The 25,399-nt window shown below is 37.5% G+C and overlaps 1 protein-coding gene across 7 annotated transcripts in view; it reads right to left on the reverse strand.

Moving 5' to 3' along the window:
* CATSPERE (catsper channel auxiliary subunit epsilon) overlaps positions 1 to 25,399 on the reverse strand; it is a 157,061-nt gene that overhangs the window by 55,636 nt on the left and 76,026 nt on the right. For all 7 annotated transcript variants that reach the window (XR_009490836.1, XR_009490835.1, XM_059875694.1 and 4 more), the window contains 3 exons: positions 21,964 to 22,456; positions 13,027 to 13,504; positions 6,452 to 6,894 (listed from right to left, as the gene is read on the reverse strand). Coding sequence is in view for 5 of the 7 variants with exons in the window: in XM_059875694.1 (XP_059731677.1) it covers positions 6,452 to 6,894; positions 13,027 to 13,504; positions 21,964 to 22,456 (1,414 nt within the window). In the remaining 2 variants the exon portion in view is untranslated. The remainder of the gene's footprint in view (positions 1 to 6,451; positions 6,895 to 13,026; positions 13,505 to 21,963; positions 22,457 to 25,399) is intronic.

A 25,399-nucleotide genomic window follows, 5' to 3' on the forward strand; every position in this document is an offset into this window, starting at 1 on the left:
TCATACACCCAGTTCTGGTGTCAAGACACCAACCCACAAAGATGGAATCCTGGGATTAATTTCATTGTGTCCTTGGCCTTGAACATGGTATTAAGTTCTTTGCTAAATGGGAAAGGGATTCTATTATTTCACAGTATGCAGAAACATTACAGTTCTTAACTGACTGTTCTTTCCAGGGAACAGCGCAGAGACAGTAGACTAAAATGCATCCTAAGCCTTTCTGTGAAAGAGGCTTGTTAGCTTATTTCCATAGATGTGGCTTATGGGGCAGGCTTCTAATTAAACATCTAGGTACTGACTACAATTCTCTCCAGAGACTGGTGAGGCTGACAGGTGCACCAGTATTGCACTCTCCTTTTGCCCCACTCCGGGTTGTCAGTATCTCAGAGAAAGTAGCTATTAACACATCTGGTGCCCCAGCTGTTGTGTTGGCCATTCAGAGAACAGAGAACACATCCCTCAATAGTCTGGCTCTGTTGGCCAGCAGAGCTTGTTCTTACAGGTTTGATGGGATGGCAGCAAACAAAGAAACATTTGTCAACTGGCTATCAGCCTGAGACTCAGCACTTAAGTAGCAGATGGAAATGCCAACTCCCTGAAAACAGTATATTTGCACAGTTTAAAATCTGTCCCCTGAGTGTCTGGCTTTGAATCAACTTGCATTTGGGTACTGAGATACTCTCCCAACCCCCTTGAAAGACTGACGGGTCTTAGCACACCCTAAAATACTGAGAGCCACTAAGAATAAAGTAGGTGGCTTGGACAATCACAAAAGCTTGAGAGACAACCAAGAGCTTGAGCAGAGTTGAATAGTAAGGTTCACCTCCTTCTAGACTAGAAGAAGTAGCTGTTTTATTTACTGCTTAGAAACTAACACAGAGAGTACAGGAAAATGAAGAAGCAGAAATATTTCTAAATGAAAGAAAAAGATAACATCACCTAAGAAAGCCTTAATAAAATAGTAACAAGTAATTTATCTGATAGAGTTCAAAATAACAATCATAATAATGGTCACTGAGCTCAGAAGAGGAATGGATGAACAAAGTGAGAATTTCAACAGAGACTGAAAATATAAGAATGTATCAAATAGAAGTCACAGAGCTGAAGAATACATTAACTAAACTGATACATACAATAGAAGAGTTCAACAGCAGAATAGATGAAGTGGAAGAAAGGATGAGTGAACTCAAAGATGGCAGTAGAACTCACCAAATCAGAGCAGGAAAAAGCAAAGTGAAGATAGCTTAAAGGACTTATGGAACATTAGGTGGACCAACATTTGCATTACAGGGGTCCCAGAAGGAGAAGCGAGGGAGAAAGGGGCTTAAAAGCTGTTTGAAGAAATAATGACTAAAAAAAACTTTCTTAACTTGGGAGAGGAAACAGACATCCAGATCCAAAAAGTCCAGAGAATTCCAAATAAGATAAATTCCAAAAGACCCATACCAAGACACATCATAATTAAATATCAAAAGTTAAAGACAAGGAGAAAGTTTAAAAAGCATCTTGTGTACAAGGGAACCGCCATAAGACTACCAGTAGATTTTTCAGTAATAACTTTGCAGGATGCAAGAGAGTGGTATGATATATTCAAAATGCTTAAAGTAAAAAACTGCCTTTCAGAACTGAAGGAGATATAGTTTTTCAGACAAGCAAAATCCAAAGGAGTTCATCATCACTAAACTTTACTTAAATGTTAAAGAGACTTCTTAAGTTGAAATGAAAGGGTGCTATTAGTAACAGGAAATACGAAAGTATAAACCCAACTGGCAAAGGTAAATATATAGTAAAATTCAGAACAGTCTAATATGTGAATGTGGTAATTAATCATATATAAAGCTATATGAAAGTTAAAGACAAAAGTAGTAAAAAATAGCTATAATTGTTCATAGATACACAAGAGAAAAAGATGTAACTTGTGACATCAAAATGTAAAACACAAGAAGGGGTGTAAAAATGTATAGCTTTAGACTATATAGTTGAACTTTATACAACTATAAAGTTGTATAGCTTTAGACTATACAACTATGAAATGTAAGTTGTATCAACTTAAAATAGACTATTATAAATATGTTTTTGTACATAAGCCACATAGTAACCACAAAGCAAAAACTTAAATGAGATACACAAAAGATAGAGAGACATGAATTAAAGCAAACCACTAAAAAAGTTGTTAAACCAGAAAGGAGGAGATCAGAAAAGATGAAAGGAACACAGAAGAACTACAAAAAAGTTAGGAACAGTTAACAAAATGGCAGTACATATGTATCAATAACTAATTAAAAGACATAGAATGGCTAAATGGGTGAAACAACCCATCTGTATGCAGAGGGCTTCCCAGGTGGCACGTGGTAAAGAACCCACCTGCCACTGCAGGAGACATAAGACACATGGGTTTGATCCTGGGGTTGGGAAGATCCTCTGGAGGAGGGTATTGCAACGCACTCCAATATTCTTGCCTGAAGAATCCCATGGACAGAGGAGCCTGGAGGACTGTGGTCCATAGGGATGCAAAGAATCGGACATGACCAAAGCCACTTAGAATTAAAAAAAAAAATCTGTATTCTGCTTATAAGAGACACACATCATATGTAAAAATACACACAGATTGAAATTGAAGAGATAGAAAAAGATATTTTATGCAAATGGAAATCAAAAGAAAAATGGGATAGCCATAATTATCAGACAAAACATACTTTAAAAGAAAGACTATAATATAGACAAAGGAGGTCATTATATAATGATAAAAGATCAATCCAAAATGATATAATACTTATGCATCTAACATAGGAGCACCTAAATATATAGAGCAAATATACACATAAAAATGAGAAATAGCAATACAATAATAGCAGGTAACTTCAGTTCCCAACTTGAATCAATAGATAGATCATCCAGATGGAAAATCAATAAGGAAACATTGGCTTTAAACAACATCTTATACCAGAATGACTTAACAGACATATCAAGAACATTCCATCCAAAAGCAAAAGAATTCTTCTTCAAAGCACATGGAATATTCTCCAAGATAGATTATATAGTAGGCCACAAAACAAGTCCTAATAAATTTAAGAAGATTTAAATCATATACAGCATCTTTTCTGACCACATGATATGAAGCTAGAAATCAATTATAAGAAGAAAACTGGAAAATTCACAGATTTTGCTGAACAAACAATGGGTCAAAGGAGAAATAAAATTTTCCGAGACAAATGAAAATGGAAAGCCAACATATCATGGCATATGTTTGATATATCAACATATCAAAATTTATGGAACGCACCAGAGCAGTTCTAAGAGGAAAGCTCCTAGTGATAAATGGCCTACATCAAGAAATAAGAATTGTTAGCAAAAAATCTAATTTAATACCTCAAAGAATTAGAAAAAGAAGCGTAAACAAAGCCTAGGGTCAGTAGAAGGAAAGAAATAATGAAAGTCAGAGTAGAAATAAGTGGAGACCAAAATGACAATAGAAAAGATCAATGAAAATAAGAGTTGATTTTTTAAAAGTATAAACAATATTGACAAACCTTTAGTTAGACTCACTGAGAAAAAGAGAGAGGACTCAAACACATAAAAACAGATATGAAAGAGAAGATATTACAACTGATACTTTTATGACATAAAAAGATCATAACAGATTACTATGAACAATTACATGCCAAAAAATTGGGAAACCTAGAAGAAATGCATAAATTCCTAGAAACCTGTAACCTACAAGACTGAATCACTAAGAAGCAGAAAATCCAAATAGACAAATTACTAGTGAGAAGATTGAATCAGTAACCAAAAACCTCCCCAAAAAACTCCATGACCAAAATGGCTTCACTAGTAAATTCTACCAATATTTATAGAAGAATCAATTCCTATCCTTTTCAAAATCTTCCATAAATATAGAGAAGGGAACATTTCAGAACTAATTTTACAATGCCAGCATTACTCTGATACCAAAGCCAGATAAAGATACCACCAGAGAAGGATATCACGGGTCAATATTCCTGATGAACACAGATGCAAAAAGTCTCAACAAAATTTAGGAAAATAAATTCATCAATACATTAAAAGGATTATATATCATGATGAAGTAGGATTTACTCCAGGAATGCACAGATGGTTCAACATGTACAAATCAGTCAATGTGATACAGCACATTAAAAAAATGAAGGATAAAAATCATATGATTATCTCAATAGATGCAGAAAAAGCATTTGACAATATTCACCATCCATTTATGATAAAAACTCTCAACAAAGTGTTTATAGAGGAACAAACCTCAACATTATAAAGCTGATACATGATAACCCCATAGCTAACATCATACTCAATGGCAAAAAGCTGAAAGCTTTTCCTCTAAGATTGGACCAAGACTCACCACTTTTATTCAAGTTCTAGCTAGAGTAATTAGGCAAGAAAAACAAATAAAAGGCATCCAAATTAAAGAGGAAAAAATAAAACTGTCACTACTTGAAGATGACTTGATATTATATCAATATGTAAAGAAATCCTAAAGACTCCACCAAAAAGACAAATCAATATAGGTACAGAATTCATGATCAATATATAAATATCGGTGCATTTCTATACACTAATAAGGATCTGTCAGAAAGACAAATCAAGAAAATAATTCCAGGGCTTCCCTGATGGTTCAGTGGTTAAGAATCGGACTTGCAGTGCCAGGGACACTAAGTCTGATCCCTGGTCCAGGAAGATCCCACATGCTATAGAACAACTAAAGCCCATGGCTTTACTGAACTTGCATTCTAGAGCCTGCGAGCCACAACTACTGAGCCCATGCACTGCAACTTCTGAAACCCACTTGCTAGAGCCTGTGCTCCGCAACAAGAGAAGCCACAGCAATGAGAAGCCCACTCACAGCAACCAGAGAGTACAAGAGAGTAACCCCCACTCATCACAACTAGAGAATGCCCACATGCAGCTACGAAGACTCACCACAGCCAAAAAAGTAAGATAAAATAAAAAAATTAGTCTTAAAAAAACAAAATAATTCCATTCACAGTTGCACCAGAAAGAATAAAGTACACAGGAATAAATTTAACCCAAGAGGAGGAGGAGTCAAGATGGCAGAATAGGAGAAGGTAGAATTCACATCTCCGCACAAGTGCATCAAGAATACATCTACAAATGGAATTCTCACAAAGCACCTGCTGAATACTAGTGGAAGATCTTGGACACCTAAAAGGACAATAAAGGTTCCCATGCAACTGGGTAGGATAAAAGAAAGAAAAAAAAGAAAGAAAAGAGGAAATGGGAAGGGACCAGCACTCCTGGTCGGGAGCTGAAGGTGAGGAGAGGTTCCTGCAACTCAAAGAAGCACCCTCCCAGTAGGGAAAGCCACTGGGACAGAAGGGGACCTTTCGTGATCGAGGGGAACACAACAACTGGTCTGTGGACGGCAGGACAAAGAACTGTGCTCATGGTCCGTGCTGCTCCCCTGCACACTCCAGCCTGAGTTGTGTGTCTCCTGGTACAGAGCAGGGCTGGGTGCTGGAAAGTGGGGTTTGGAGAGCAGACCCAGGGAGGGGACAGCTGTTGCTGTGAAGCAACATCTCCTGGAGTAAGGAGCTCCACAAACTGGAAAGTCTAGGGGAAGAAGCCTGGGTCACCATAGGAGCAAGTGCCATTGTTGAGTGGCGCACAAAGGGCAGAGCCACCATTGCAAGGCCCTTTTCCACCCACCAGCCCCTTGCTTGTATGGGCATTTGGAGGGCCACCCATCTGAGCAGGCCTTGTGAATTGATTCGACATATACAGCTGTGGCCAAATGTTGGCCTTGAAAGGCCTTGTGGCTTCCATTTTCACCATTTTGGAACACTGTGCTCAGTCCAGCCTGGAGGATAGAGGACACGTGGAACAGAGCCAAGTGCTCCAGCTGAGGCCTCCTATACTAACATGTCTGTGCTTGCACCAAATATTTGACACACAGATGAAGCCATCTTACATTATCCTGTCCCAGGCAAACCACCAGATGACTACAGCCTCATGAGTAAACCCAAGATGAAACTAGCTGAACTGCCCATCTACTCATAACCCAAACTGTTGCCTCACAGAACTTGTTGTTCGAAGGCATTATGTTTATGGTGGTATTACAGTGCCATAGACAGCAGATAGAACTCCACAAAACAGTCACATACTATTTTTTTTTAAAAAGGAAGTGAACAATACAATTGACAATGAAAGAGTCCTATAGGAATGTGCTTTTAAGTGGCAAAGAGGCCCTGGATATTGAAAGTAAAAATTGTCACTCAGAAGTTAATGAGTTATCATATCATTATTCATTAAAAACATGCATATTTCTCAATATTTCAAAGCTAAACTTGAAGATAAATTTATTTTTTGAAAAATGTTATAATAAATATTATAAACATTTATAATATATATAATTATAATTTTACATTTATTAAAATCAAAGAATTTTAAAATATTAACTTACCGTGGTTTTACTGCAATGTCCTAAGGCAATTTCATATTGAATCTGATCTTTTATTTCTAATATTTTGGGGCCATATGATTCTACAACAATATATAGACCAATATTTTCTGGATAGACTATTTGAGCCCAAAGGGACAGGTTTTGTCCCTTGTCCAAAAGGTAAGAAAAATGAAAAATATCATTATGAAATGCCATATAGGGGCACTTTTCTTTTGTCTTGAAAGTTATACTTTGTGCTTCCAGTTGTAAGGGATATTCCTCTGGATATATTTCGCCATTTTCAAAAACATATATGAGATACATATTACCAGATGGTTTAAAAGAAATTAATGATTTTACTGTGCTATTTGTCCATAAATGTAGCTTTATTGCATCTTTGATTTTAATCTTGAAATAAAACATTACATTGTTTTCCATTTTTACCACAATATTTCCATAATAATCTGGAAAAAAAAAGAGAAAAGTTTTTGTTACTCTAAGTTAACAGAAATCCATGCTGACGTGGACTGTAGCCCACCAGGCTCCTCTGTCCATGGGATTCTCCAGGCAAGACTGTTGGAATGGGTAGCCATTCCCTTCTCCAGGGGATCTTCATAGCCCAGGGATCGAACCTGGGTCTCCCACATTGCAGGTAGATTCTTTACCACCTGAGTCACCAGGGAAGCCCCTACTTAAGTGCACTATTAACCAAAATAATTTCTTTCATAATGATATTTACATACTTTGAGAAAATCAAGGTGTGCAGACACAAACCCATGACTTTACATGATGTTTGAGAGCTGCTCTCCCACTTCATAGCAGAGCATTTTCTTTTTCTGCATACCTTTCTTCTTGCATTCACTGTATGACTTTTATAATCACATTAACATACAAGAAAGAGCTTGAATTAGTGCATTAAATAATAATGAGGGTGAGTATGACAGGAATGGTATTATCAGGAAGTATTGTGATATGGACCAAATTATGTCCCCTCAAAATGCCTGTGTTGAAGCCCCAACTCTCATTGTGACTGTATTTGAATGTAGAGGCTCTACCAAGGTAATTAAGGTTAAATGAGGTCAGAAGGATGGGGCCCTAATCTAATATGACTGATGTCTTTATCAGGGGAGGAAGATACACCAGAGATCTCTTTCTCTTTCTGCCGGCACAAAGAAAAAAGGCTATGTGAGGACACAGTGAGAAGGTGGGCACTGTCTCTAAGCCGGTCAGAAACCAGCCTTGATGACATCTTGATCTTGAACTTCTAGCCTCCAGAATTGTGAAAAAATAAATTCTATTGCTTAAGCCACCTGGTCTGTGATATTTTTTTATGGCAGCCATAGTGTGTGCACGCTCCGTCGCTCAGTTGTGTCCACCTCTTTGTGACCCCATGGACTTTAGCTTGCCAGGCTCCTCTGTCCATGGAGTTTTCCAGGCAAGAATACTGAAGTGGGTTGACATTTCCTCCTTCAGGGGACCTTCCTGGCCCAGGGAGTGAACCTGTGTCTCCGGCATCTCCTGCATTGGCAGGCAGGTTCTTTTTACCACTGAGCCGCCTTAGGAAGCCCAGCGGCAATAGTAGGCTAATGCAGTTGGGATGAAGAAAAGGTGGTAGTGAAGGAGCTAGCACCTTTTCAGGTTTGCTTTATGCTGCTGCTGCTAAGTCGCTTCAGTCATGTCCGACTCTGTGAGACCCCATAGACTGCAGCCCACCAGGCCCCGCCGTCCCTGGGATTCTCCAGGCAAGAACACTGGAGTGGGTTGCCATTTCCTTCTCCAATGCATAAAAGTGAAAAGTGAAAGTGAAGTCAGTCAGTCATGTCCGACTCTTAGCGACCCCATGGACTGCAGCCCACCAGGCTCCTCCGTCCATGGGATTTTCTAGGCAAAAGTACTGGAGTGGGGTGCCATTGTTTGCTCTATAAATAATAATCAACTTTCTCCCCTTAATAGAGTATTATAACTAAGTTATAGACATTCATAAAGAGTACACTTCTTAACCTCTTTGATTCTATAACCAAATCTATAAAATGAACAGGTGGACTAGTTGGTTTCATAGCTTTCTTTTCAGATACGACACTCTGTGTATAGCTCCCAGGATTATACTTTCTTTAATTTTCAAAAACAACACTTAGAAAGGACTAGTTGAAAGGAGAAAGGTGAATAAAAGAGTTAGGGAGATTCAGAGTGTTTTAGGCTTTTGGACCTTACATTTGGAATCTAAATAATTAAATGACATTTTCACAAATTGCCATAAATTATATTCTAATCAAACTCAAATCAGAAATGCTGTTTTTTAGAATCAGAATGTTATAGTAAGTGTCAACATACTCCTATTTTCCTATCACACTGCTCATTAAAACACTTTTAAGTGAATTTTGGATTAAACATGAAGATGAAAATTAGAAATTTTTTTTAAAATAATGAGAATAATAACACATATAAAAGTTTGCATAATTTTTATATAACACTCTATATAAAAGAATCATTAATGATAAAAGCAGAAATTAAGGAATTAAATAAAAAAAAAGATGTAGAGTTGATAAACAGTTCTTTTCAAAGGAAAGGAAAACAAAACCCAAAAAACCTCTAAAAATAATAAATATCTTGCAAACCAGCAAGTAGGGACATAAACAATATTATAAATGAGCAAGATAATACAAATACAGATATGTAAGAAATTTAAACATTAAAATGTGAAGTCTTTGCCAATAAATACAAACATCTAAAACTGACTGAAGAAGAGATGAAAGAATTTAATAGACCAATTAAAGAAAATAAAAATAATGAAGACATATAACATTCCTGATTGGGAATGTATGGCAAATATGCAATCATCTATTCATTACATATTTATTGAATGCTCAACTATAGCTACACACAACTCTAGGTAGTTGGGAGGACACATTAGTAAAAAATAAAAGATTTTTTTCCTTTGTAACTTACATTCCTTTAGGGAAGGCAACCAATAAACATAAAATAAGTAAATTATATAGTGTGATAGGGGCTTTCCTGGTGACTTAGTGGTAAAGAATCCGTCTGCCAATGCAAAGAATATGAATTCAACCCCTGGGTAGGGAAGATCCCCTGGAGAAGGAAATGGCAACCCACTCCAGTATTCTTGCTTGAGAAATCTCATAAACAGAGGAGCCTGGCGGGCTACAGTTCATAGTGTCACAAAGAGTCGGACACCCACACTTGGTGACTAAACACACACACTTAGTGTGTTAGGTAATTAAAGCTGCAGTGATCACAACAATATAGATCTTGTGAAGACAGATGAGTGGGAGGGAATAGCCTAAAACTTAACTTACTTAACCTGAGGAATAAATATATACTAAAATTGCCATTTCAGATCTCTGGGGCAAGTTTTGCTTAATAGAAGACTGATCTGAAGGCAATACCAGGTTTCAGAGGAAAAATAAGAAATAAAATTAGATTTCTAACATACCAAATACTATAGATGAATTAAAGATTGAAACATAAGAATTATAATTTTAAACTATTTTTAAAAATATTTTAAAATTTTATTTTAGGATTTATTTGGCTGCCTCGGGTCTTAGTTGCACATGGGATTTTCATTGAATCACAGAGGATCTTCTGTTGCAGTGCACGGACTCTCTAGTTGTGGTGCATGGGTTCAGTTGCTCCACAGCATGTGGGATCCCAGTTTCCCAACCAGGGATCGAACCTGTATCCCTGCATTGCAAGGCAGATTCTTAACCACTGGATCACCACGGAATTCCCAAAGTTAAATTATTAACAGAAAATATATGACAATATTTCTAATAATTGGAAAGTCCTATCATATTATGACATTACCAGAGAAGTCACACATAAAAAAATACTTGGACTTAAGCCTGAATTAAGTAGAAGAGTTATGTCGATATCAAAGTGAAGAATATTCTTGGCGGTAGATATCCAAGGAATAGCGAAGAGGCCAGTCTGGCTAGGTAACAGTGAACAGAGTCAAGTGATAGGCGACCGCATCAGAGTCTAGGGCCAGATCTCATACTGTGTTTCAGGTTATGCTAAAGGCTTTACATTTTATTCTGAGCGATACAAGAAGCCACATGAGGGTTTTAAGCAGAGGAATGTGATTTTGCACATATTTTCAAAGGCTCACTCTGGCTGCTAGGTGTACCCTGAGCTGGTTGATGATGGGGACACACGGATAAAAGATGAGAGACAACTTAAAAAACTCTTATACTTATGGGCCAGAGAGGATAGGGGCTTGGACTGGAGTGGGAATGGTGAAAAAAGGCTAGATTTTAGATATACTTTTTACACATAGCCAACAGGATTTGATAATGGCTTGCTTTGGGATGTAAAAGGGGAGAATTCAAGGATGAGGTCAAGGTTTGTGGCTGGAAGAAAAGAAGAGCTGTTCACTTGATAGGGGACGACAAGGGAAGAAGCAGGCTGCAGTGTGGGTGAGGGACTCAAGGATTCAGTTTTGGATGTGTTAGTCTGAGATGCCCACTAGTCATCTGAGTGAAAGTATCACGAGGTAGTAAGAAATAGCAGTTTGATTTCAGGCTAGGGATCATGGCTGGAGGGCAAAGAATGAATGTAAACAGAGTTCAGAGGTACTTCTCCATTTAGGAATTAAGAAGATGAGAATGGAAAAGAGGTTGAGGCTGGTGAAGTAGGAGGAAGGTCAAAAACACCCCCAAAAGTCTTTGGGAAAAGGTGTTTCAGGAAAAAGGCCATGTTGAATTGTTTCAAATGCTGCTGCCAGATCACAAAAGATGGCTGGAAATTGGCCACTGAATTAACAAATTGGGAGTCATCGAAACCCCTGACAAGGGCAGTTTTTGAGAAAATTTGATTAGAGTGGATTCAAGAGACAATGAGAGGAAAGAGAAAAAGTGAAAGTAGGCAATTCTTCCTGGAGTTTTGCTATAAATGGGAGTAGTAAAATTGAATGGCTGTGAGTTGAAGGGTGATATAGGGTCAAGAAAGATCAATTACAAATAACAGTGATATTTACTTTAAATACCCCAGTTAATTTAACTCCTAACTAGATTCCTTGAGGATCAAACTTTCTATTTCTTTGCATTTCATATAATGTTCAGTACACTACCTTAGGAATAATAACATGAAGAATAAATAATATGCTTTTTAATTTAATTAATTTATTTTTGGCTGTGCTGGGTCCTCGTTGCTGGGCTGAATTTTCTTTAGTTGTGGAGAGCAGGAGCTACTCTCTAGTTGTGGTGTGTGGGCTTCTTTTTTTTTTAATTTAAATTTATTTTAATTGGAGGCTAATTACTTTACAATATTGTATTGATGTGGAGACTCTTGTTGTGGAGCATGGGTTCTAAGGCATGCAGGCTTCAGTAATTACGGCTCCCAGGCTCTAGAGCACAGGTGCAATAGTTGTGCAGACAGGCTTAGTTGCTCCGAGGCACGTGGGATCCTTCCTGATTAGGGATAGAACCCGTGTCTCCTGCATTGGCCGGTGGGTGCTTTACCACTGAGCCACCCGGGAAGCCCAAGAATAACTACTATTAGTTAAAGGCTTACCACTTGCCAAGTTATTATTCTAAGCATTTTATATGCAACCCCGTATCTAGTCAACGTAACAGTCCTATTAATATATTTTAGATTAGAACACTGAGGTTTGGAAATGTTAAATAATACTTTTATGGACTTGAAAACAGATTGGTTTAACTCTACAACACCTGTTATAGAATTCAGTTTCGTTGAATTGTGTCCCCTCAAAAAAGTTATGTTGAACTTCTAACTCCAAATGCTGCTTCAGAACATGACTATATTTGGAAATAGAGTCATAACAGATGTTATTAGTTAAGATGAGATCATTCTGGGCTACGGTTGGCCCTGGTGTCCTTATAACAGGATGGTGTATGAAGACAGGAAGAATGCCATATGATACCACAGGCAGTGACTGGAATGTTGCAGCTGCAAGGAAAGAATGGCAAGGTTTGCCAGCACGTCAGAGAAGCTAGGAAAGATTCCTTCAGATTTCAGAGGGAGTATGGCCCTGCCAACACTTTAAATGTGGAGTTCTAGCCTCTAGAACCGAGACAATAAATTCCTGTGGCTTGAAGTCTGTGCCAGTTTGTGGTACTTTTGTTATGGGAGCCCTAAGCCCTAGGAAGTGACTACAACCACACATCACCTTCTACACTGAAGACACATATGTAAGTTGCATGTGTATTTGCTGATTGATCAAAATGAACCTCTGAATAAAGAACTTGAGTTTGCCATTTTGCTTTATGAGATCCTGAAAAAAAGTGAAAGTGTTAGTCTCTCAGTTGTGTCCCTCTCTTTCAGACCCCATGGACTGTAGCCCACCAGCCTCTTCTGTATATGGAATTCTCCAGGCAAGAATATCAAAGTGGGTAGCCTGCATTGCAGGCAGACTCTTTACCGTCTGAGCCACCAGGGAAGTCCTTTATGAGATCCTAGTTAGCATTAAGAGAATTTTAAAGATAACCATTTTTTAGATGGTAAAACATCTAAACATCTTTATCAAAAACACCATATTTTAATACATTAAAATTGTACATCTTCATAAGGAAGATGTCTACGAAATCTAGAATAATTTTTGCAGATTGAAGATAACTTACCCATAAGAACATTATGAATAATGCTGTTTTGTGATAATCTTGATAGATTTCCAAATTCTGTAGTTGTTTGTAAAACTCCAGTATCTGTGAAATTATGATAATAATAGTAGATCCTATGTTTGTCCCATAGTAATAATTCTGGCATTGCTGAATATAGGAAATATGGAATTAAAAAAGTGTCTATACTGACATTTAATGCAAAGTCTTGGAATACCCACTGTACTGTATCTTCATTGTGTATCACTAGGTAAATTGTTTTGGAGGTGTTACATATAATGCAGTAATTTAATAACAAGGCAAGTTCCAAAGGGTGTCCTGTATACTCAACATTATGTATAGTCAGAGTAGCAGTTGGTGACATATGTAGAAGTCCTTTCAGTTTTTCAGTAGTTACTATTTTAACAAATTTAAGACGAGCATATCCAAGATAAACTTCATTTTCTGTCCAGATTGCCATGTTGCTTCTTCTTTCTTTATCCTGTGACAAAACAGAAAACAATTAGAATATCTTTGATTTTAGAGAGGGTGCTAACAGTTCCTGTCTTCTATTTTGCAACATTTAAAAATAAAACACAGTGACTACTAAAGGTTTAATTTGTAATGTATTTCTGAACAATACTTCAGACATAGAAGTTACATGGAAATATATTACACATAGGTATAAAAATAAATTATTCCAGTAATTTTATTCTTTTGTATACGTTTTCTATCAATAGAAATAATTAATTTAAATTCTCTTTTAAAGAGAAATTAAGAGCATTAGCCTTCTCTTTTCTTATGTATTTATCTATCTGACCAAGAGTGTCCCTTAGACTTTGATGTTTACTAAGGTCAAGAAATAAGGATATTTCAAACATTATTTTTGGAATTCCAACTTCCTTTGTTAAAGAGAAGAGAGAACTTAAAACCTGAGACAATTCAGTACTACCCTTTGATGGACACTGTTAGAGGGGAAGACCACCCAGAGATGCTATGTCTGAGATTCAGTGGGTGTAATTTCATTTAGGGAGCCAGGTATCCCCTTTCCTCTGTCTCCCCTCCCCCAACTGGTTCTAATTCTTAAAGATTTTTACTTAAAATGGAAGTTCTATGTCCATGGCAATCAACAGAGTCTTTTGTGCCTATCTTGTCTCCCAAAATAAATAAATTTGTACATTTATTTAATATGCAAATATTTGGTCTATACTCAAACAGTATGTAGAAAGAAATCGAACTGATAACTAAAAAAAAAAAAAAAAAGAGAGATCATCTGGGGTAAAAAGACATTTTACCAAATGAAGATTCAATTTAAAACCTAGAACTTCTGTTGCTGAAAATGAGTGTGAAACAATTCTCAACAAGGAAATAGATTAGAAACAAAATGAGCCCTTTATAGAAAAGACTCACAGCTATTCTCACTATTCTTGGCAGAGGGATGGGAAGGGGAATTGGTCATAAACATGATAGATGGGAACTCCAGTGAGCCCCAGCCATGTAATGAGATTATACCTACCCAAAACTCTTTCCTATAGATCTTCACTTAGTGCTTGGGTATAGTAAGCCATGGTCTTGGGGCAGGACAGGAAAGTGGAGCAATCCCTCTGATGCATTCATGGCCTCTCCCAAATATAAAGCAGTAACCTTCTGAAGACAGGGAGGGGACAGGCACCAGGGCAACAAAGCTGAGAGAAATCTGTCAGCATTCTGGATGCTCAGTTACCGTATACAGGAAGTGGGATAAGAGAACCAAGACAAGCTCTCCTTCTGACATAAACATGGACTTCACTGAGAGTATAAAGCAGTCTCCATGCAAGGATTAGGGGCAGGGAAGCAGGAGAGAGAGAATTCTCCCAAGGCAAGAAAATCCTGGGGCTGATGAGAAAGGAAAGAGAAATCCTCAGTGATTAAAAAAAAAAAAGCTTGGCAGCAGAGATGGCTCTCTTAGGATTTGGAAAGCTAGTGACTCAGTTACAAAGTATGAAAAGATCTCTGGGATCTCGTCAGTGCTGAGACTCCAGGCACAGCAAAAAAGAAAATTGCTGTGATGAAACACTGAAAATCTAGTGGAAAGACAAGCAAGAATGCAGAGATGGGGAATTACAGTTAAGATATGTAGATGATTAAAAAAAAAAACAAGACCAGAATAGGGCACCTCCCTGGTGGTCCAGTGGTTAAGAATCCACTTGCCAGTGCAGGGCACACAGATCCTGTCCCTGGCTCGGGACGATCCCACATGCTGCGGAGCAACTAAGCCTGTGTGCCACAACTACTGAGCCTGCGTGCTGGAACTACTGAAGCCCACATACCTAGAGCTGCGCTCTGCAACAACAGAGCCACTTCAGTGAGAAGCCTGAGCTCTGCAACTAGAGAGCAGCCCCTACTCACCGCAACTAGAGAAAGCCCACGTGCAGCAACTCAGACCCAGCGCAGCCAAAAATAAATTAAGAAGAAAAAAACAAAACAGAATGGAAATGCTAGAAATTAAAGATATGATACCAGGAATAAAGAAATTACTAGATGGATTTAAGAGTTAACTGAGAATAGCAAGAAGGAAAGAGCAGTGAATTTGAAGACAGGTTAATAGCATGTATCCTAACTGAAATACAAAGAAAAAAAATCAGGACATCTGCCCATATTAAACAGTCTCATATATATGTTTCTGGAATCCTAGAAGAAGAGGAAAAAGAGACTGGTGCAGAAAAAGTATTTGAAGAAATAATGTTCAAGAACATCCAAAAATTAATGAAAGACCTAATCCCAGAAATCCAAGAAGCTCAACTGAACCTCAAACAGGATAAATACAAAGGAAATTACACATAAACACATAATAAAAATGCTGAAAACCAAAGATAAAATGAAGGATCTAAAGGAGCAACAAGTAAAAAAGACACATTATATACTTGAGAACAATGACTGGAATAATGGCTCACTTCTTAACAAAAATGATGAAAGCCATAAGATAACCAAGTGTCTGTAAATTGCTTTAAAAACACCCGAAAAACAACAAAACCCACCTATCATTATACAATTCTATATTTGGTGAAAATGAAGGCAAAAAATAAAGACACTTTCTGTTCTGTTCTGTTCAGTCGCTAAGTCATGTCTGACTCTTTGTGACCCCCTGGACAGCAGCATGCCAGGCTTCCCTGTTCTTCACCATCTCTTGGAGTTTACTCCAATTCATGTCCATTGAGTCGGCGATGCCATCCAACCATCTCATCCTCTGTTGTCCCCTTCTCCTCCTGCCCCCAATCCCTCCCAGCATCAGAGTCTTTTCCAATGAGTCAACTCTTCACATGAGGTGGCCAAAGTACTGGAGTTTCAGCTTTAGCATCATTCCTTCCAAAGAAATCCCAGGGCTGATCTCCTTCAGAATGGACTGGTTGGATCTCCTTGCAGTCCAAGGGACTCTCAAGAGTCTCCTCCAACACCACACTTCAAAAGCATTAATTTTTCAGCGTTCAGCTTTCTTCACAGTCCAACTCTCACATCCATACATGACCACTGGAAAAACCATAGCCTTGACTAGATGGACCTTTGTTGGCAAAGTAATGTCTCTGCTTTTCAATGTGCTATCTAGGTTGGTCATAACTTTCCTTCCAAGGAGTAAGCGTCTTTTAATTTCATGGCTGCAGTCAATATCTGCAGTGATTTTGGAGCCCAAGAAAATAAAGTCTCTCACTGTTTCCATTGTTTTCCCGTCTATTTCCCATGAAGTGTTGGGACCAGATGCCATGATCTTCGTTTTCTGAATGTGGAGCTTTAAGCCAACTTTTTCACTCTCCTCTTTCACTTTCATCAAGAGGCTCTTTAGTTCTTCTTCACTTTCTGCCATAAGGGTGGTGTCATCTGCATATCTGAAGTTATTGATATTTCTCCCGGCAATCTTGATTCCAGCTTGTGCTTCTTCCAGTCCAGCATTTCACATGATGTACTCTGCATATAAGTGAAATACACAGGGTGACAATATACAGCCTTGACGTACTCCTTTTCCTATTTGGAACCAGTCTGTTGTTCCATGTCCAGTTCTAACTGCTGCTTCCTGACCTGCACACAGATTTCTCAAGAGGCAGGTCAGGTGGTCTGGTAGTCCCATCTCTTTCAGAATTTTCTACAGTTTCTAAAGGCTTTGGCATAGTCAATAAAGCAGAAACAGATGTTTTTCTGGAACTCTCTTGCTTTTTTGATGATCCGGCGGATGTTGGCAATTTGATCTTTGGTTCCTCTGCCTTTTCTAAAACCAGCTTGAACATCTGAAAGTTCACAGTTCACGTATTGTTGAAGCCTGGCTTGGAGAATTTTGAGCATTACTTTACTAGTGTTTGAGATGAATCGAATTGTGCAGTAATTTAAGCATTCTTTGGCATTGCCTTTCTTTGGGATTGGAATGAAAACTGACCTTTTCCAGTCCTATGGCCACTGCTGAGTTTTCCCAATTTGCTGGCATATTGCATGCAGCACTTTCACAGCATTATCTTTTAGGATTTGAAATAGCTCAACTGAAATTCCATCACCTCCACTAGCTTTGTTCGTAGTGATACTTCCTAAGGCCCACTTGATGTCACATTCTAGGATGTCTGGTTCTAGGTGAATGATCACACCATCATGATTATCTGGGTCCTGAAGATCTTTTTTGTATAATTCTTCTGTGTATTCTTGCCACCTCTTCTTAATATTTTCTGCTTCTGTTAGGTCCATACCATTTCTGTCCTTTATTGTGCCCACCTTTGCATGAAATGTTCCCTTCGTGTCTCTAATTTTCTTGAGATGTCTAGTCTCTCCCATTCCATTGTTTTCCTCCATTTCTTTGCATTTATCACTAAGGCTTTCTTATTTCTCCTTGCTGTTCTTTGGAACTCTGAATTTAGAAGGGTATATCTTTCCTTTTCTCCTATGCCTTTCACTTCTCTTTTCACAGGTATTTGTAAGCCCTCCTCAGACAGCAATTTTGCATTTTTGCATTTCTTTTTCTTGGGGATGGTCTTGATTGCTGGCTCCTGTAGAATGTCATGAACCTCCATCCATAGTTCTTCAGGCACTCTATCAGATCTAGTCCCTTGAATCTATTTGTCACTTCCACTGTATGATCATAAGGGATTTGATTTAGGTCATACCTGAATGATCTAGTGGTTTTCCCTACTTTCTCAATTTAAGTCTGAATTTGCCAATAAGGAGTTCATGATCTGAACCACAGTCAGCTCCCGGTCTTATTTTTGCTGACTGTATAGAGCTTCTCCATCTTTGGCTGCAAAGGATATAAACAATCTGATTTCAGTATTGACCATCTGGTGATGTCCATGTGTAGAGTCTTCTTGTGTGTTGTTGTAAGAGGGTGTTTGCTATGACCAGTGCATTCTTTTGGTAAAACTCTATTAGCTTTTGCCCTAGTTTATTCTGTACTCCAAGGCCAAATGTGCCAAATGTGTCCAGGTATTTCTTGACTCCTACTTTTGCATTCCAGTCCCCTATAATGAAAAGGACATCTTTTTTTGGGTGTTAGTTCTAGAAGGTCTTGTAGGTCTTCATAGAACCATTCAACTTTAGCTTCTTCAGCATTATTGGTCAGGGCATAGACTTGGATTACTGTGATATCGAATGGTTTGCCTTGGAAACGAACAGAGATCATTCTGTCTTTTTTGAGATTGGATTCAATTACTGCATTTGGACTCTTTTGTTGACTATGATGGCTACTCCATTTCTTCTAAGGGATTCTTGCCCACAGTAGTAGATATAATGGTCATCTGAGTTAAATTCACCCATTCCAGTCCATTTTAGTTCACTGATTCCTAAAATGTCAACATTCACTCTTGCCATCTCCTGTTTGACCACTTCCAGTTTGCCTTGATTCATGGACCTACATTCCAGGTTCCTCTGCAATATTGCTCTTTACAGCATTGAACTTTACTTCCATCACCAGTCATATCCACAACTGGGTGTTGTTTTTGCTTTGGCTCCATCTCTTCATTCTTTTTGGAGTTATTTCTCCACTGATCTCCAGTAGCATATTAGGCACCTACCAACCTGGGGAGTTCATCTTTCAGTGTCCTATCTTTTTGCCTTTTCATACTGTTCATGTAGATAAACTTAGGAAGAATTCAAAACTTTTAAAATATTCCGCATTCCAACCAAGATCTACATTTTTAGTGGCATTTATTTCCAGATTTTTTTTTGTTCCATACTGATAGAATCAGCTTCTTAATTTCTATGAAAGCCAATAGGATTTTAATTGAAGTGCTGCTTTTCTCAAGAATTCTCATTGTAACAATATTGCATTTTTTCCACCTATGAACAAGATACATTTTCATACATTTCAACCGATGATACATTATACATGTCTTCTACTTCACTCAATAATATTTGTAGTTTTAAAGTATATATATTTGTGTGTCTTTTATCAGGTTTATTCCTAAGTATTAATATTTTAAATTCTATTTAAACAGTATTTTAAAAATTTTCAGTTTATGATTGTTCATTTATATGTTTATATCTTTCATATACAAAATTAAATTGCTATATAAATATGCAGTTGATTTTTTTTATATTGATCTTACATACTGCAACCTGGTAAACACATTTATTAGCCCTGTAACTTAAAAAAAATAGATTTCATAATCTTTTCTATGTCTAAAAGTGTTTGAATAAAGATAGTCTCCTTTTCAATACAGATTCCTTTCATTCATTTCTTAACTCATTGCATCTGCTAGAACTGTCAGTACCAAGTTGAATGGATACAGTGTGGGCAAACATTAGCACCTTGCTCCTTATTTTAAGCAAGAAATGGGAGAAAGGAACAAAGGAGCAAATGGTGTTAATAAAAAATGAACACCAAATGGTAGGTTTAACCAGCAACAGCATTCTTACATCAAATCTGAGCAGAGTAAATAACAGTCTTTTACCATTGGACAATGGTAGCTTAAGGTTTCTCATAAATGTTCTGTGTTAGGTTGAGGAAGTTCTCTTTTATTCTTAATTTGCTGATTTTTAAAATCAATTGTGTATACTACATTTTGTCAAATGATTTTATATGTACCTATTGAGATGATCATATGAGTTTTTAAAATTATTTTCTAATAAGGTGAATTAAGTTGGTTGATTTTCTATTGCAAGTCACTCTTTTATTCCTAAGTTAAACCCACTTGGTCATGATGCATTTTCCTTTTTACATATTTTTAGATCTGGTTTACTAACACTTTGTTCATAGGTTTTAGATCTTTGTTAATAAGAGATATTGGTCTGCAGTTTTATATCCTTATCATGTGTTATTCTTGGTTGTGGTATCACATAATGCTGGCCTCACTGAATAAATCGGGAAGTATCCTCCTTGTTCAGTTTTCTGAAAGATTTTAGAAATTGTGGCATTTTTAAAAAAAAAATATAGAATTCATTGGTGAAATACTCTTGGCGTGAAGTTTTCTCTGTGGTAAGGTTTTTAAATAACAAATTCAATTTCTTTAATTGATATGGGGGTGTAGCTGTTACATATGTCATCTTAGGGAAGCTCTGGTAGCTTGCATAAATTTGTTTTAACTTTGTATTCAGAGTTGTTTGACTTGGCCCCACTCTGCAACAGGTTCGCACCAGCCAAGAGGCCACCTGAGCCATGCCGACGGCTACACGGAAACCCAGCCCTGTCCTCCAAGGGGTTGCAGAGGCCCCGCATCTGCTGGACCGCACAACCAACTGAGCAGAAAGCCTACCCTGCTCTCCAATGGGCGCACAGCCACCGCCCAAAGGGCAGCCTCACAGCCAGCTTGGCCAGGTGCCAGCCTCACTGATCAGCATGCCCATTACTCAGCCCCACCATCCACGTCAGGAGTACCACTAAAGAATATAGTTCTGGTAACCAAAGGGGTGAGCTGCTGGGCCTCAAAGACTGTCTCCTATGTAAAGCTACTTTTACAAGTTCAGGAGACACAGCTGACCTATCTAACACATAGAAGTAAACAGTAAAGAACTGGGAAAATGAGGCAGACGATTATGTTCCAAATGAAGAAACAAGACAAAATCCCAGAAAAAGAATTTAGCAAAGTGGAGATAAGCAATATATCTGATAAAGAGATCAAGATAATGAACACAAAATGCTCAATGAATTTGGGAGAGTGAATGAATATAGTAAGAATTTCAACAGAGTTAGAAAATATATAAAAAGAGCTAGAGCAGAGGAATATAAAAGCTAAAATGAAAAACATCCTAGAAGGTACTGACAATAAGATTAGATGATACAGAGAAATTAATCAGTGGTCAGGAAGACAGAGTAGTGAAAACCATATGAACTGTCCCTTTGGGACAACATCAATGCAACATCATACTAACATTTGCATTATTGGGGAGAAGATAAAAGAAAGGAGAAGAGAGAAAGAAAGGAGCAGAGAATTTATTTAAAGAAATAAGAGCTGAAAACTTCACTAAGTTGAGAAAAGAAACAGACATCCCGGTCCAGGAAGCACAGAGGGTTGCCAAACAAGATGAACACAGAGACAAAATATAATTAAAGTGACAAAAAAGATTAAAGATAAAGAGAGAGTCTTAGGAGCAACAAGAGAAAAGCAACACAGTTATTTATAGGGGAACTACCATAAGAGAATTATCTGACTTTTCAGGATAAACTCTACAGGCCAGAAGGAGTGGCACAATGTATATAAAGAGATAAAAGGAAAAAAACCTACAACCAAAAATAGCTGCTGCTGTTGTTTAGTCGCTAAGTCACATCCAACTCTTTTGCAACCCCATAGACTGTAGCCCACCAGGTTCCTCTGTCCATGGGATTTCTCAGACAAGAATACTAGAGTGGGTTGCCATTTCCTTCTCCAGGGATCTTCCCGACCCAGGGATTGAACCTGCATCTCCTGCATTGGCAGGCAAATTCTTTACCTCTAGGCCACCTGGGAAGATTAAACAGTTTGGTAAATATACCTAAATGTGCGGGTATAATATACATATATGTAATCTTTTACTAACCTTTAATAAATAGTTGATCCAACACCACTTTCTTGATGTAATGCCAATAATTCCACCATCAGGAAGATTTGCATTGCTTCCCAGTCTTGTAAATGTTTTATAATTTTTTAAGTAGAGAATACCATTTATTAAAAAAAATATTCCATCCCGTGATAGGGTCACATCAGACACATTGTGTCTTTCATCTTCAGTCAGAATATTTGGAGGCACTCTGATTCTGGTCCAAGTATGGAATGAATCATTTGTCTGAAAGGTCTCCATGTCAGCTACCACCACAACAAACGAAGGAACACAAGCAGCCCAATTTGCTATTAACTGACTACCCCGTGGTGAAGATATTGGTAAAAACCCAGGAATCTCAGGTATTGTCAACAAAGGAAAAGTCAGCAGGAAAAGACTATTTGCAATAAAGCAGTCTTGAAAAGCCACTTGATTTCCTCTAACCTCTTTTAGCACATCTCTTGTTGTCATTGGTATTGAGACATACCATTTCCTAAGAAGAGAAAAATAGAAAATATAAAAGTAAAATGCACCCCCTCCTTCTTCTCATCCATCTTGCATGGTTCTGACATCATCTGTTTTAAAAATTTCTTTTCTTTTATTGGGGAATAATTGCTTTACAATGTTGTGGTGGCCCTGCCATACATCAGTGCAAATCAGTCATAATTATATATATATATATATCCCTTCCTTCTTGAGCCTCCCTCCACCCCTGTCCCCCATTCCACCCCTCTAGGTCATCACAGAGCACCAGGTTGAGCTCCCTGTGTTGTACAGGAGCATCCCACTAGTTATCTATTTTACATTTTACATATTTTATATTCGATAGTGTATATATGTTAGTGCTGCTTTCTCAATTTGTCCTACCCTCTCAGTCCCCTGCTGTGTCCACCAGACCATTATCTACAACTGCATCTCCATTGCTTCTCTGTAAATAGTTTCATCAGTACTGTTTTTCTAGATTCCATATATATGCATTAATATTTCTTTCTGACTTACTTCACTCTGTATAACAGGCTCTAGGTTCATCCACCTCATTTATCATCTTTTATAAAAATTTTTATTTTTATCAACATAAGTCGGGTAAAACAAAACAAATAATATTAAAACGCCACCACGGCCCCATTTCTCCTCATTCCTCACTTTATAGTTACCAAAAGAAAACAGTTTTGATTCTTGCAGCTCTTTGTTCTGAAATGTCTCCATTATCTCAAATAAATATTCTTATACTGCTCTCTTAATATGTAATTTTGTTCATCATTGGCTTCTTATATGACACACAAAACTATTTCTGCTGCAATATACCTACTTGTACATCTCTTTTTTCAAGTTAATATCATAGTGTTTAGCTAAATTTATAGTATTTACATTGTTATTTAATATATACATACTGTTAACTACTGAGAAAGTTATAATTAAGTTTTCCTATATGTATTATTTTCCTATATGTATATTTACAATATTTCCCATAAAGTTAATAATTTCACTTAAAAATGTGTTCCGTTTTCTAAGTTTTCCAGTAGGTAATTAAAATGGTGCTCCATAATATTTTCCTTGTGGTAAATGCAGAGGTAACCTAGTACCTGTTTCCTGAAATTTTCTTTCTTTATTCCCTGGGTTGAAGTCACCATTTACTGGGTCCAATGCTTGGATCTTTCTTGTTTTGTTAAACACATTTTTTAGCACCTCTCTGATAAAGGGTGTGTGAACATAAAATTTTTGAGACTCTGAATACCCCAAAATATCTTTATTTTACATTAACCGGCAAGATAATTTGGCTAGAGACTTCAAAATTTTGAAGGCATTTTCTCCAGCCTTGCATATTCAGCTTTACTAATGGGAAGTCAGACGACACATTGACTCTTATTATTTAAATGAGGTGCCTTTCTATAAGTTTTTAAGATCGTCACTTTTTTTCTTCATATTATAAAATTTGACAGGGCTGGGTCTATCTTTTGAAGTGGACACACAAATGTATTTGTGAAAACAAGCACTCTTATATGTATCTTAAAACTTAGAAGTTCTAAAGAGAATTTCTCAGCAGGGCAATTCAGGAGACATCAGTTTATAGGATATTCAGTAAATGCTTCTTGAGTTTCCCATTTCCTCAATGAATATACACTCGGTTGGTGGTGATGGCATTCTGCCCACTCAGAATGAGGTCCTGCCAGGTGAAGGAAACCCCACGTTGGGGCAATTGAAGGGATGTCATTAAACTTCTATGCCCTAAACCATGGCACTATTAAACTGGATCCAATTATTGCTTTGGGCAAGCCACACCACTGACTCTAACACTGGTTTCAAGCACCAGTTGGTCTTTTCAAATCATCAGTATCATTTTGTTATTATCCACTGACTATATAATAATCTCGTATAAGCAGCCACAGAACAATTATGTACTGGTGACTATTTTGTTTGATTGGATAATTGGTTATCTACAAGATCTAGGAAGGACCCAGGACTGAAGGCCTGGCCGAGCATACTGAGCTTTTCAGTTTTCCATGTCTATCATTTTGCTTTCAAACCTTTGACTTTTTAAAAAAAATTGTGACTACATTTATACACGTTTCAAATTCTTCTCTTCTTTCTCATTTTATAGCATCTTAGGCACCTTTTATGTGTATAATATCTTCTCTTATTTCTGTGTACACAGTATATTTTTTTGTGAACTTTCTTTTGCTTCCTGCTGTGTGCTGTGTCCTCTGAATTGAGTTGTTCTGTTTATTGATTTAGGTCTCTGAATCTGTTCAAAGCTTTCTGTAATTGGTGGTCCTTTAATATTTAATATTAAATGTCCTTTAATATTTAAGGGAGAAGCAGAAACAAGTTGTGAGATACCTCTGAGGTATACCTCTTGTTCCCATTGTGCCTCACTCTGCTTCTCCCCTCCTGATTCCAAATTTAAGTTATCTTAAGTAGTTATAACTTGTTAATTCAAATGCTTTCAGGAGGAGATATGCTAGGTTTCCTGGAGAAGGCAATGGCATCCCACTCCAGTACTCTTGCCTGGAAAATCCCATGGATGGAGGAGCCTGGTAGGCTGCAGTCCATGGGGTCACACAGAGTCGGACACGACTTAAGCGACTTAGCAGCAGCAGCAGCATGCTAGGTTTCCATATTCAGGGAGCACGATTGCAGGTACCCTAGGGAATTTCTATTCAGAATTCCCTTCTGCAAGCTCCCAATTAACAGAATTTCTGTGCTCTATGAAGTCAGTTACCAGTTTCTCTCTCTGCTTTCTATTTTCTGTGCTTGCTTAAAAACTACTTAGAAAATTCAGTGGCCCATACATTATATTCAGGAAAAAGTTCAAACTATTCCAATACTTTAATGGAATCTTAATCTTTCCCCCTATTCAGTTTCACATGCCACATTATATTTCAGGTGCTCTTGTTCAGTCACTCAGTTGCGTCCAACTTTTCACAACTCCATTGAC

Source organism: Bos taurus, chromosome 16 (assembly GCF_002263795.3).
Source record: "Bos taurus isolate L1 Dominette 01449 registration number 42190680 breed Hereford chromosome 16, ARS-UCD2.0, whole genome shotgun sequence".
NCBI lineage: Eukaryota > Metazoa > Chordata > Mammalia > Artiodactyla > Bovidae > Bos > Bos taurus.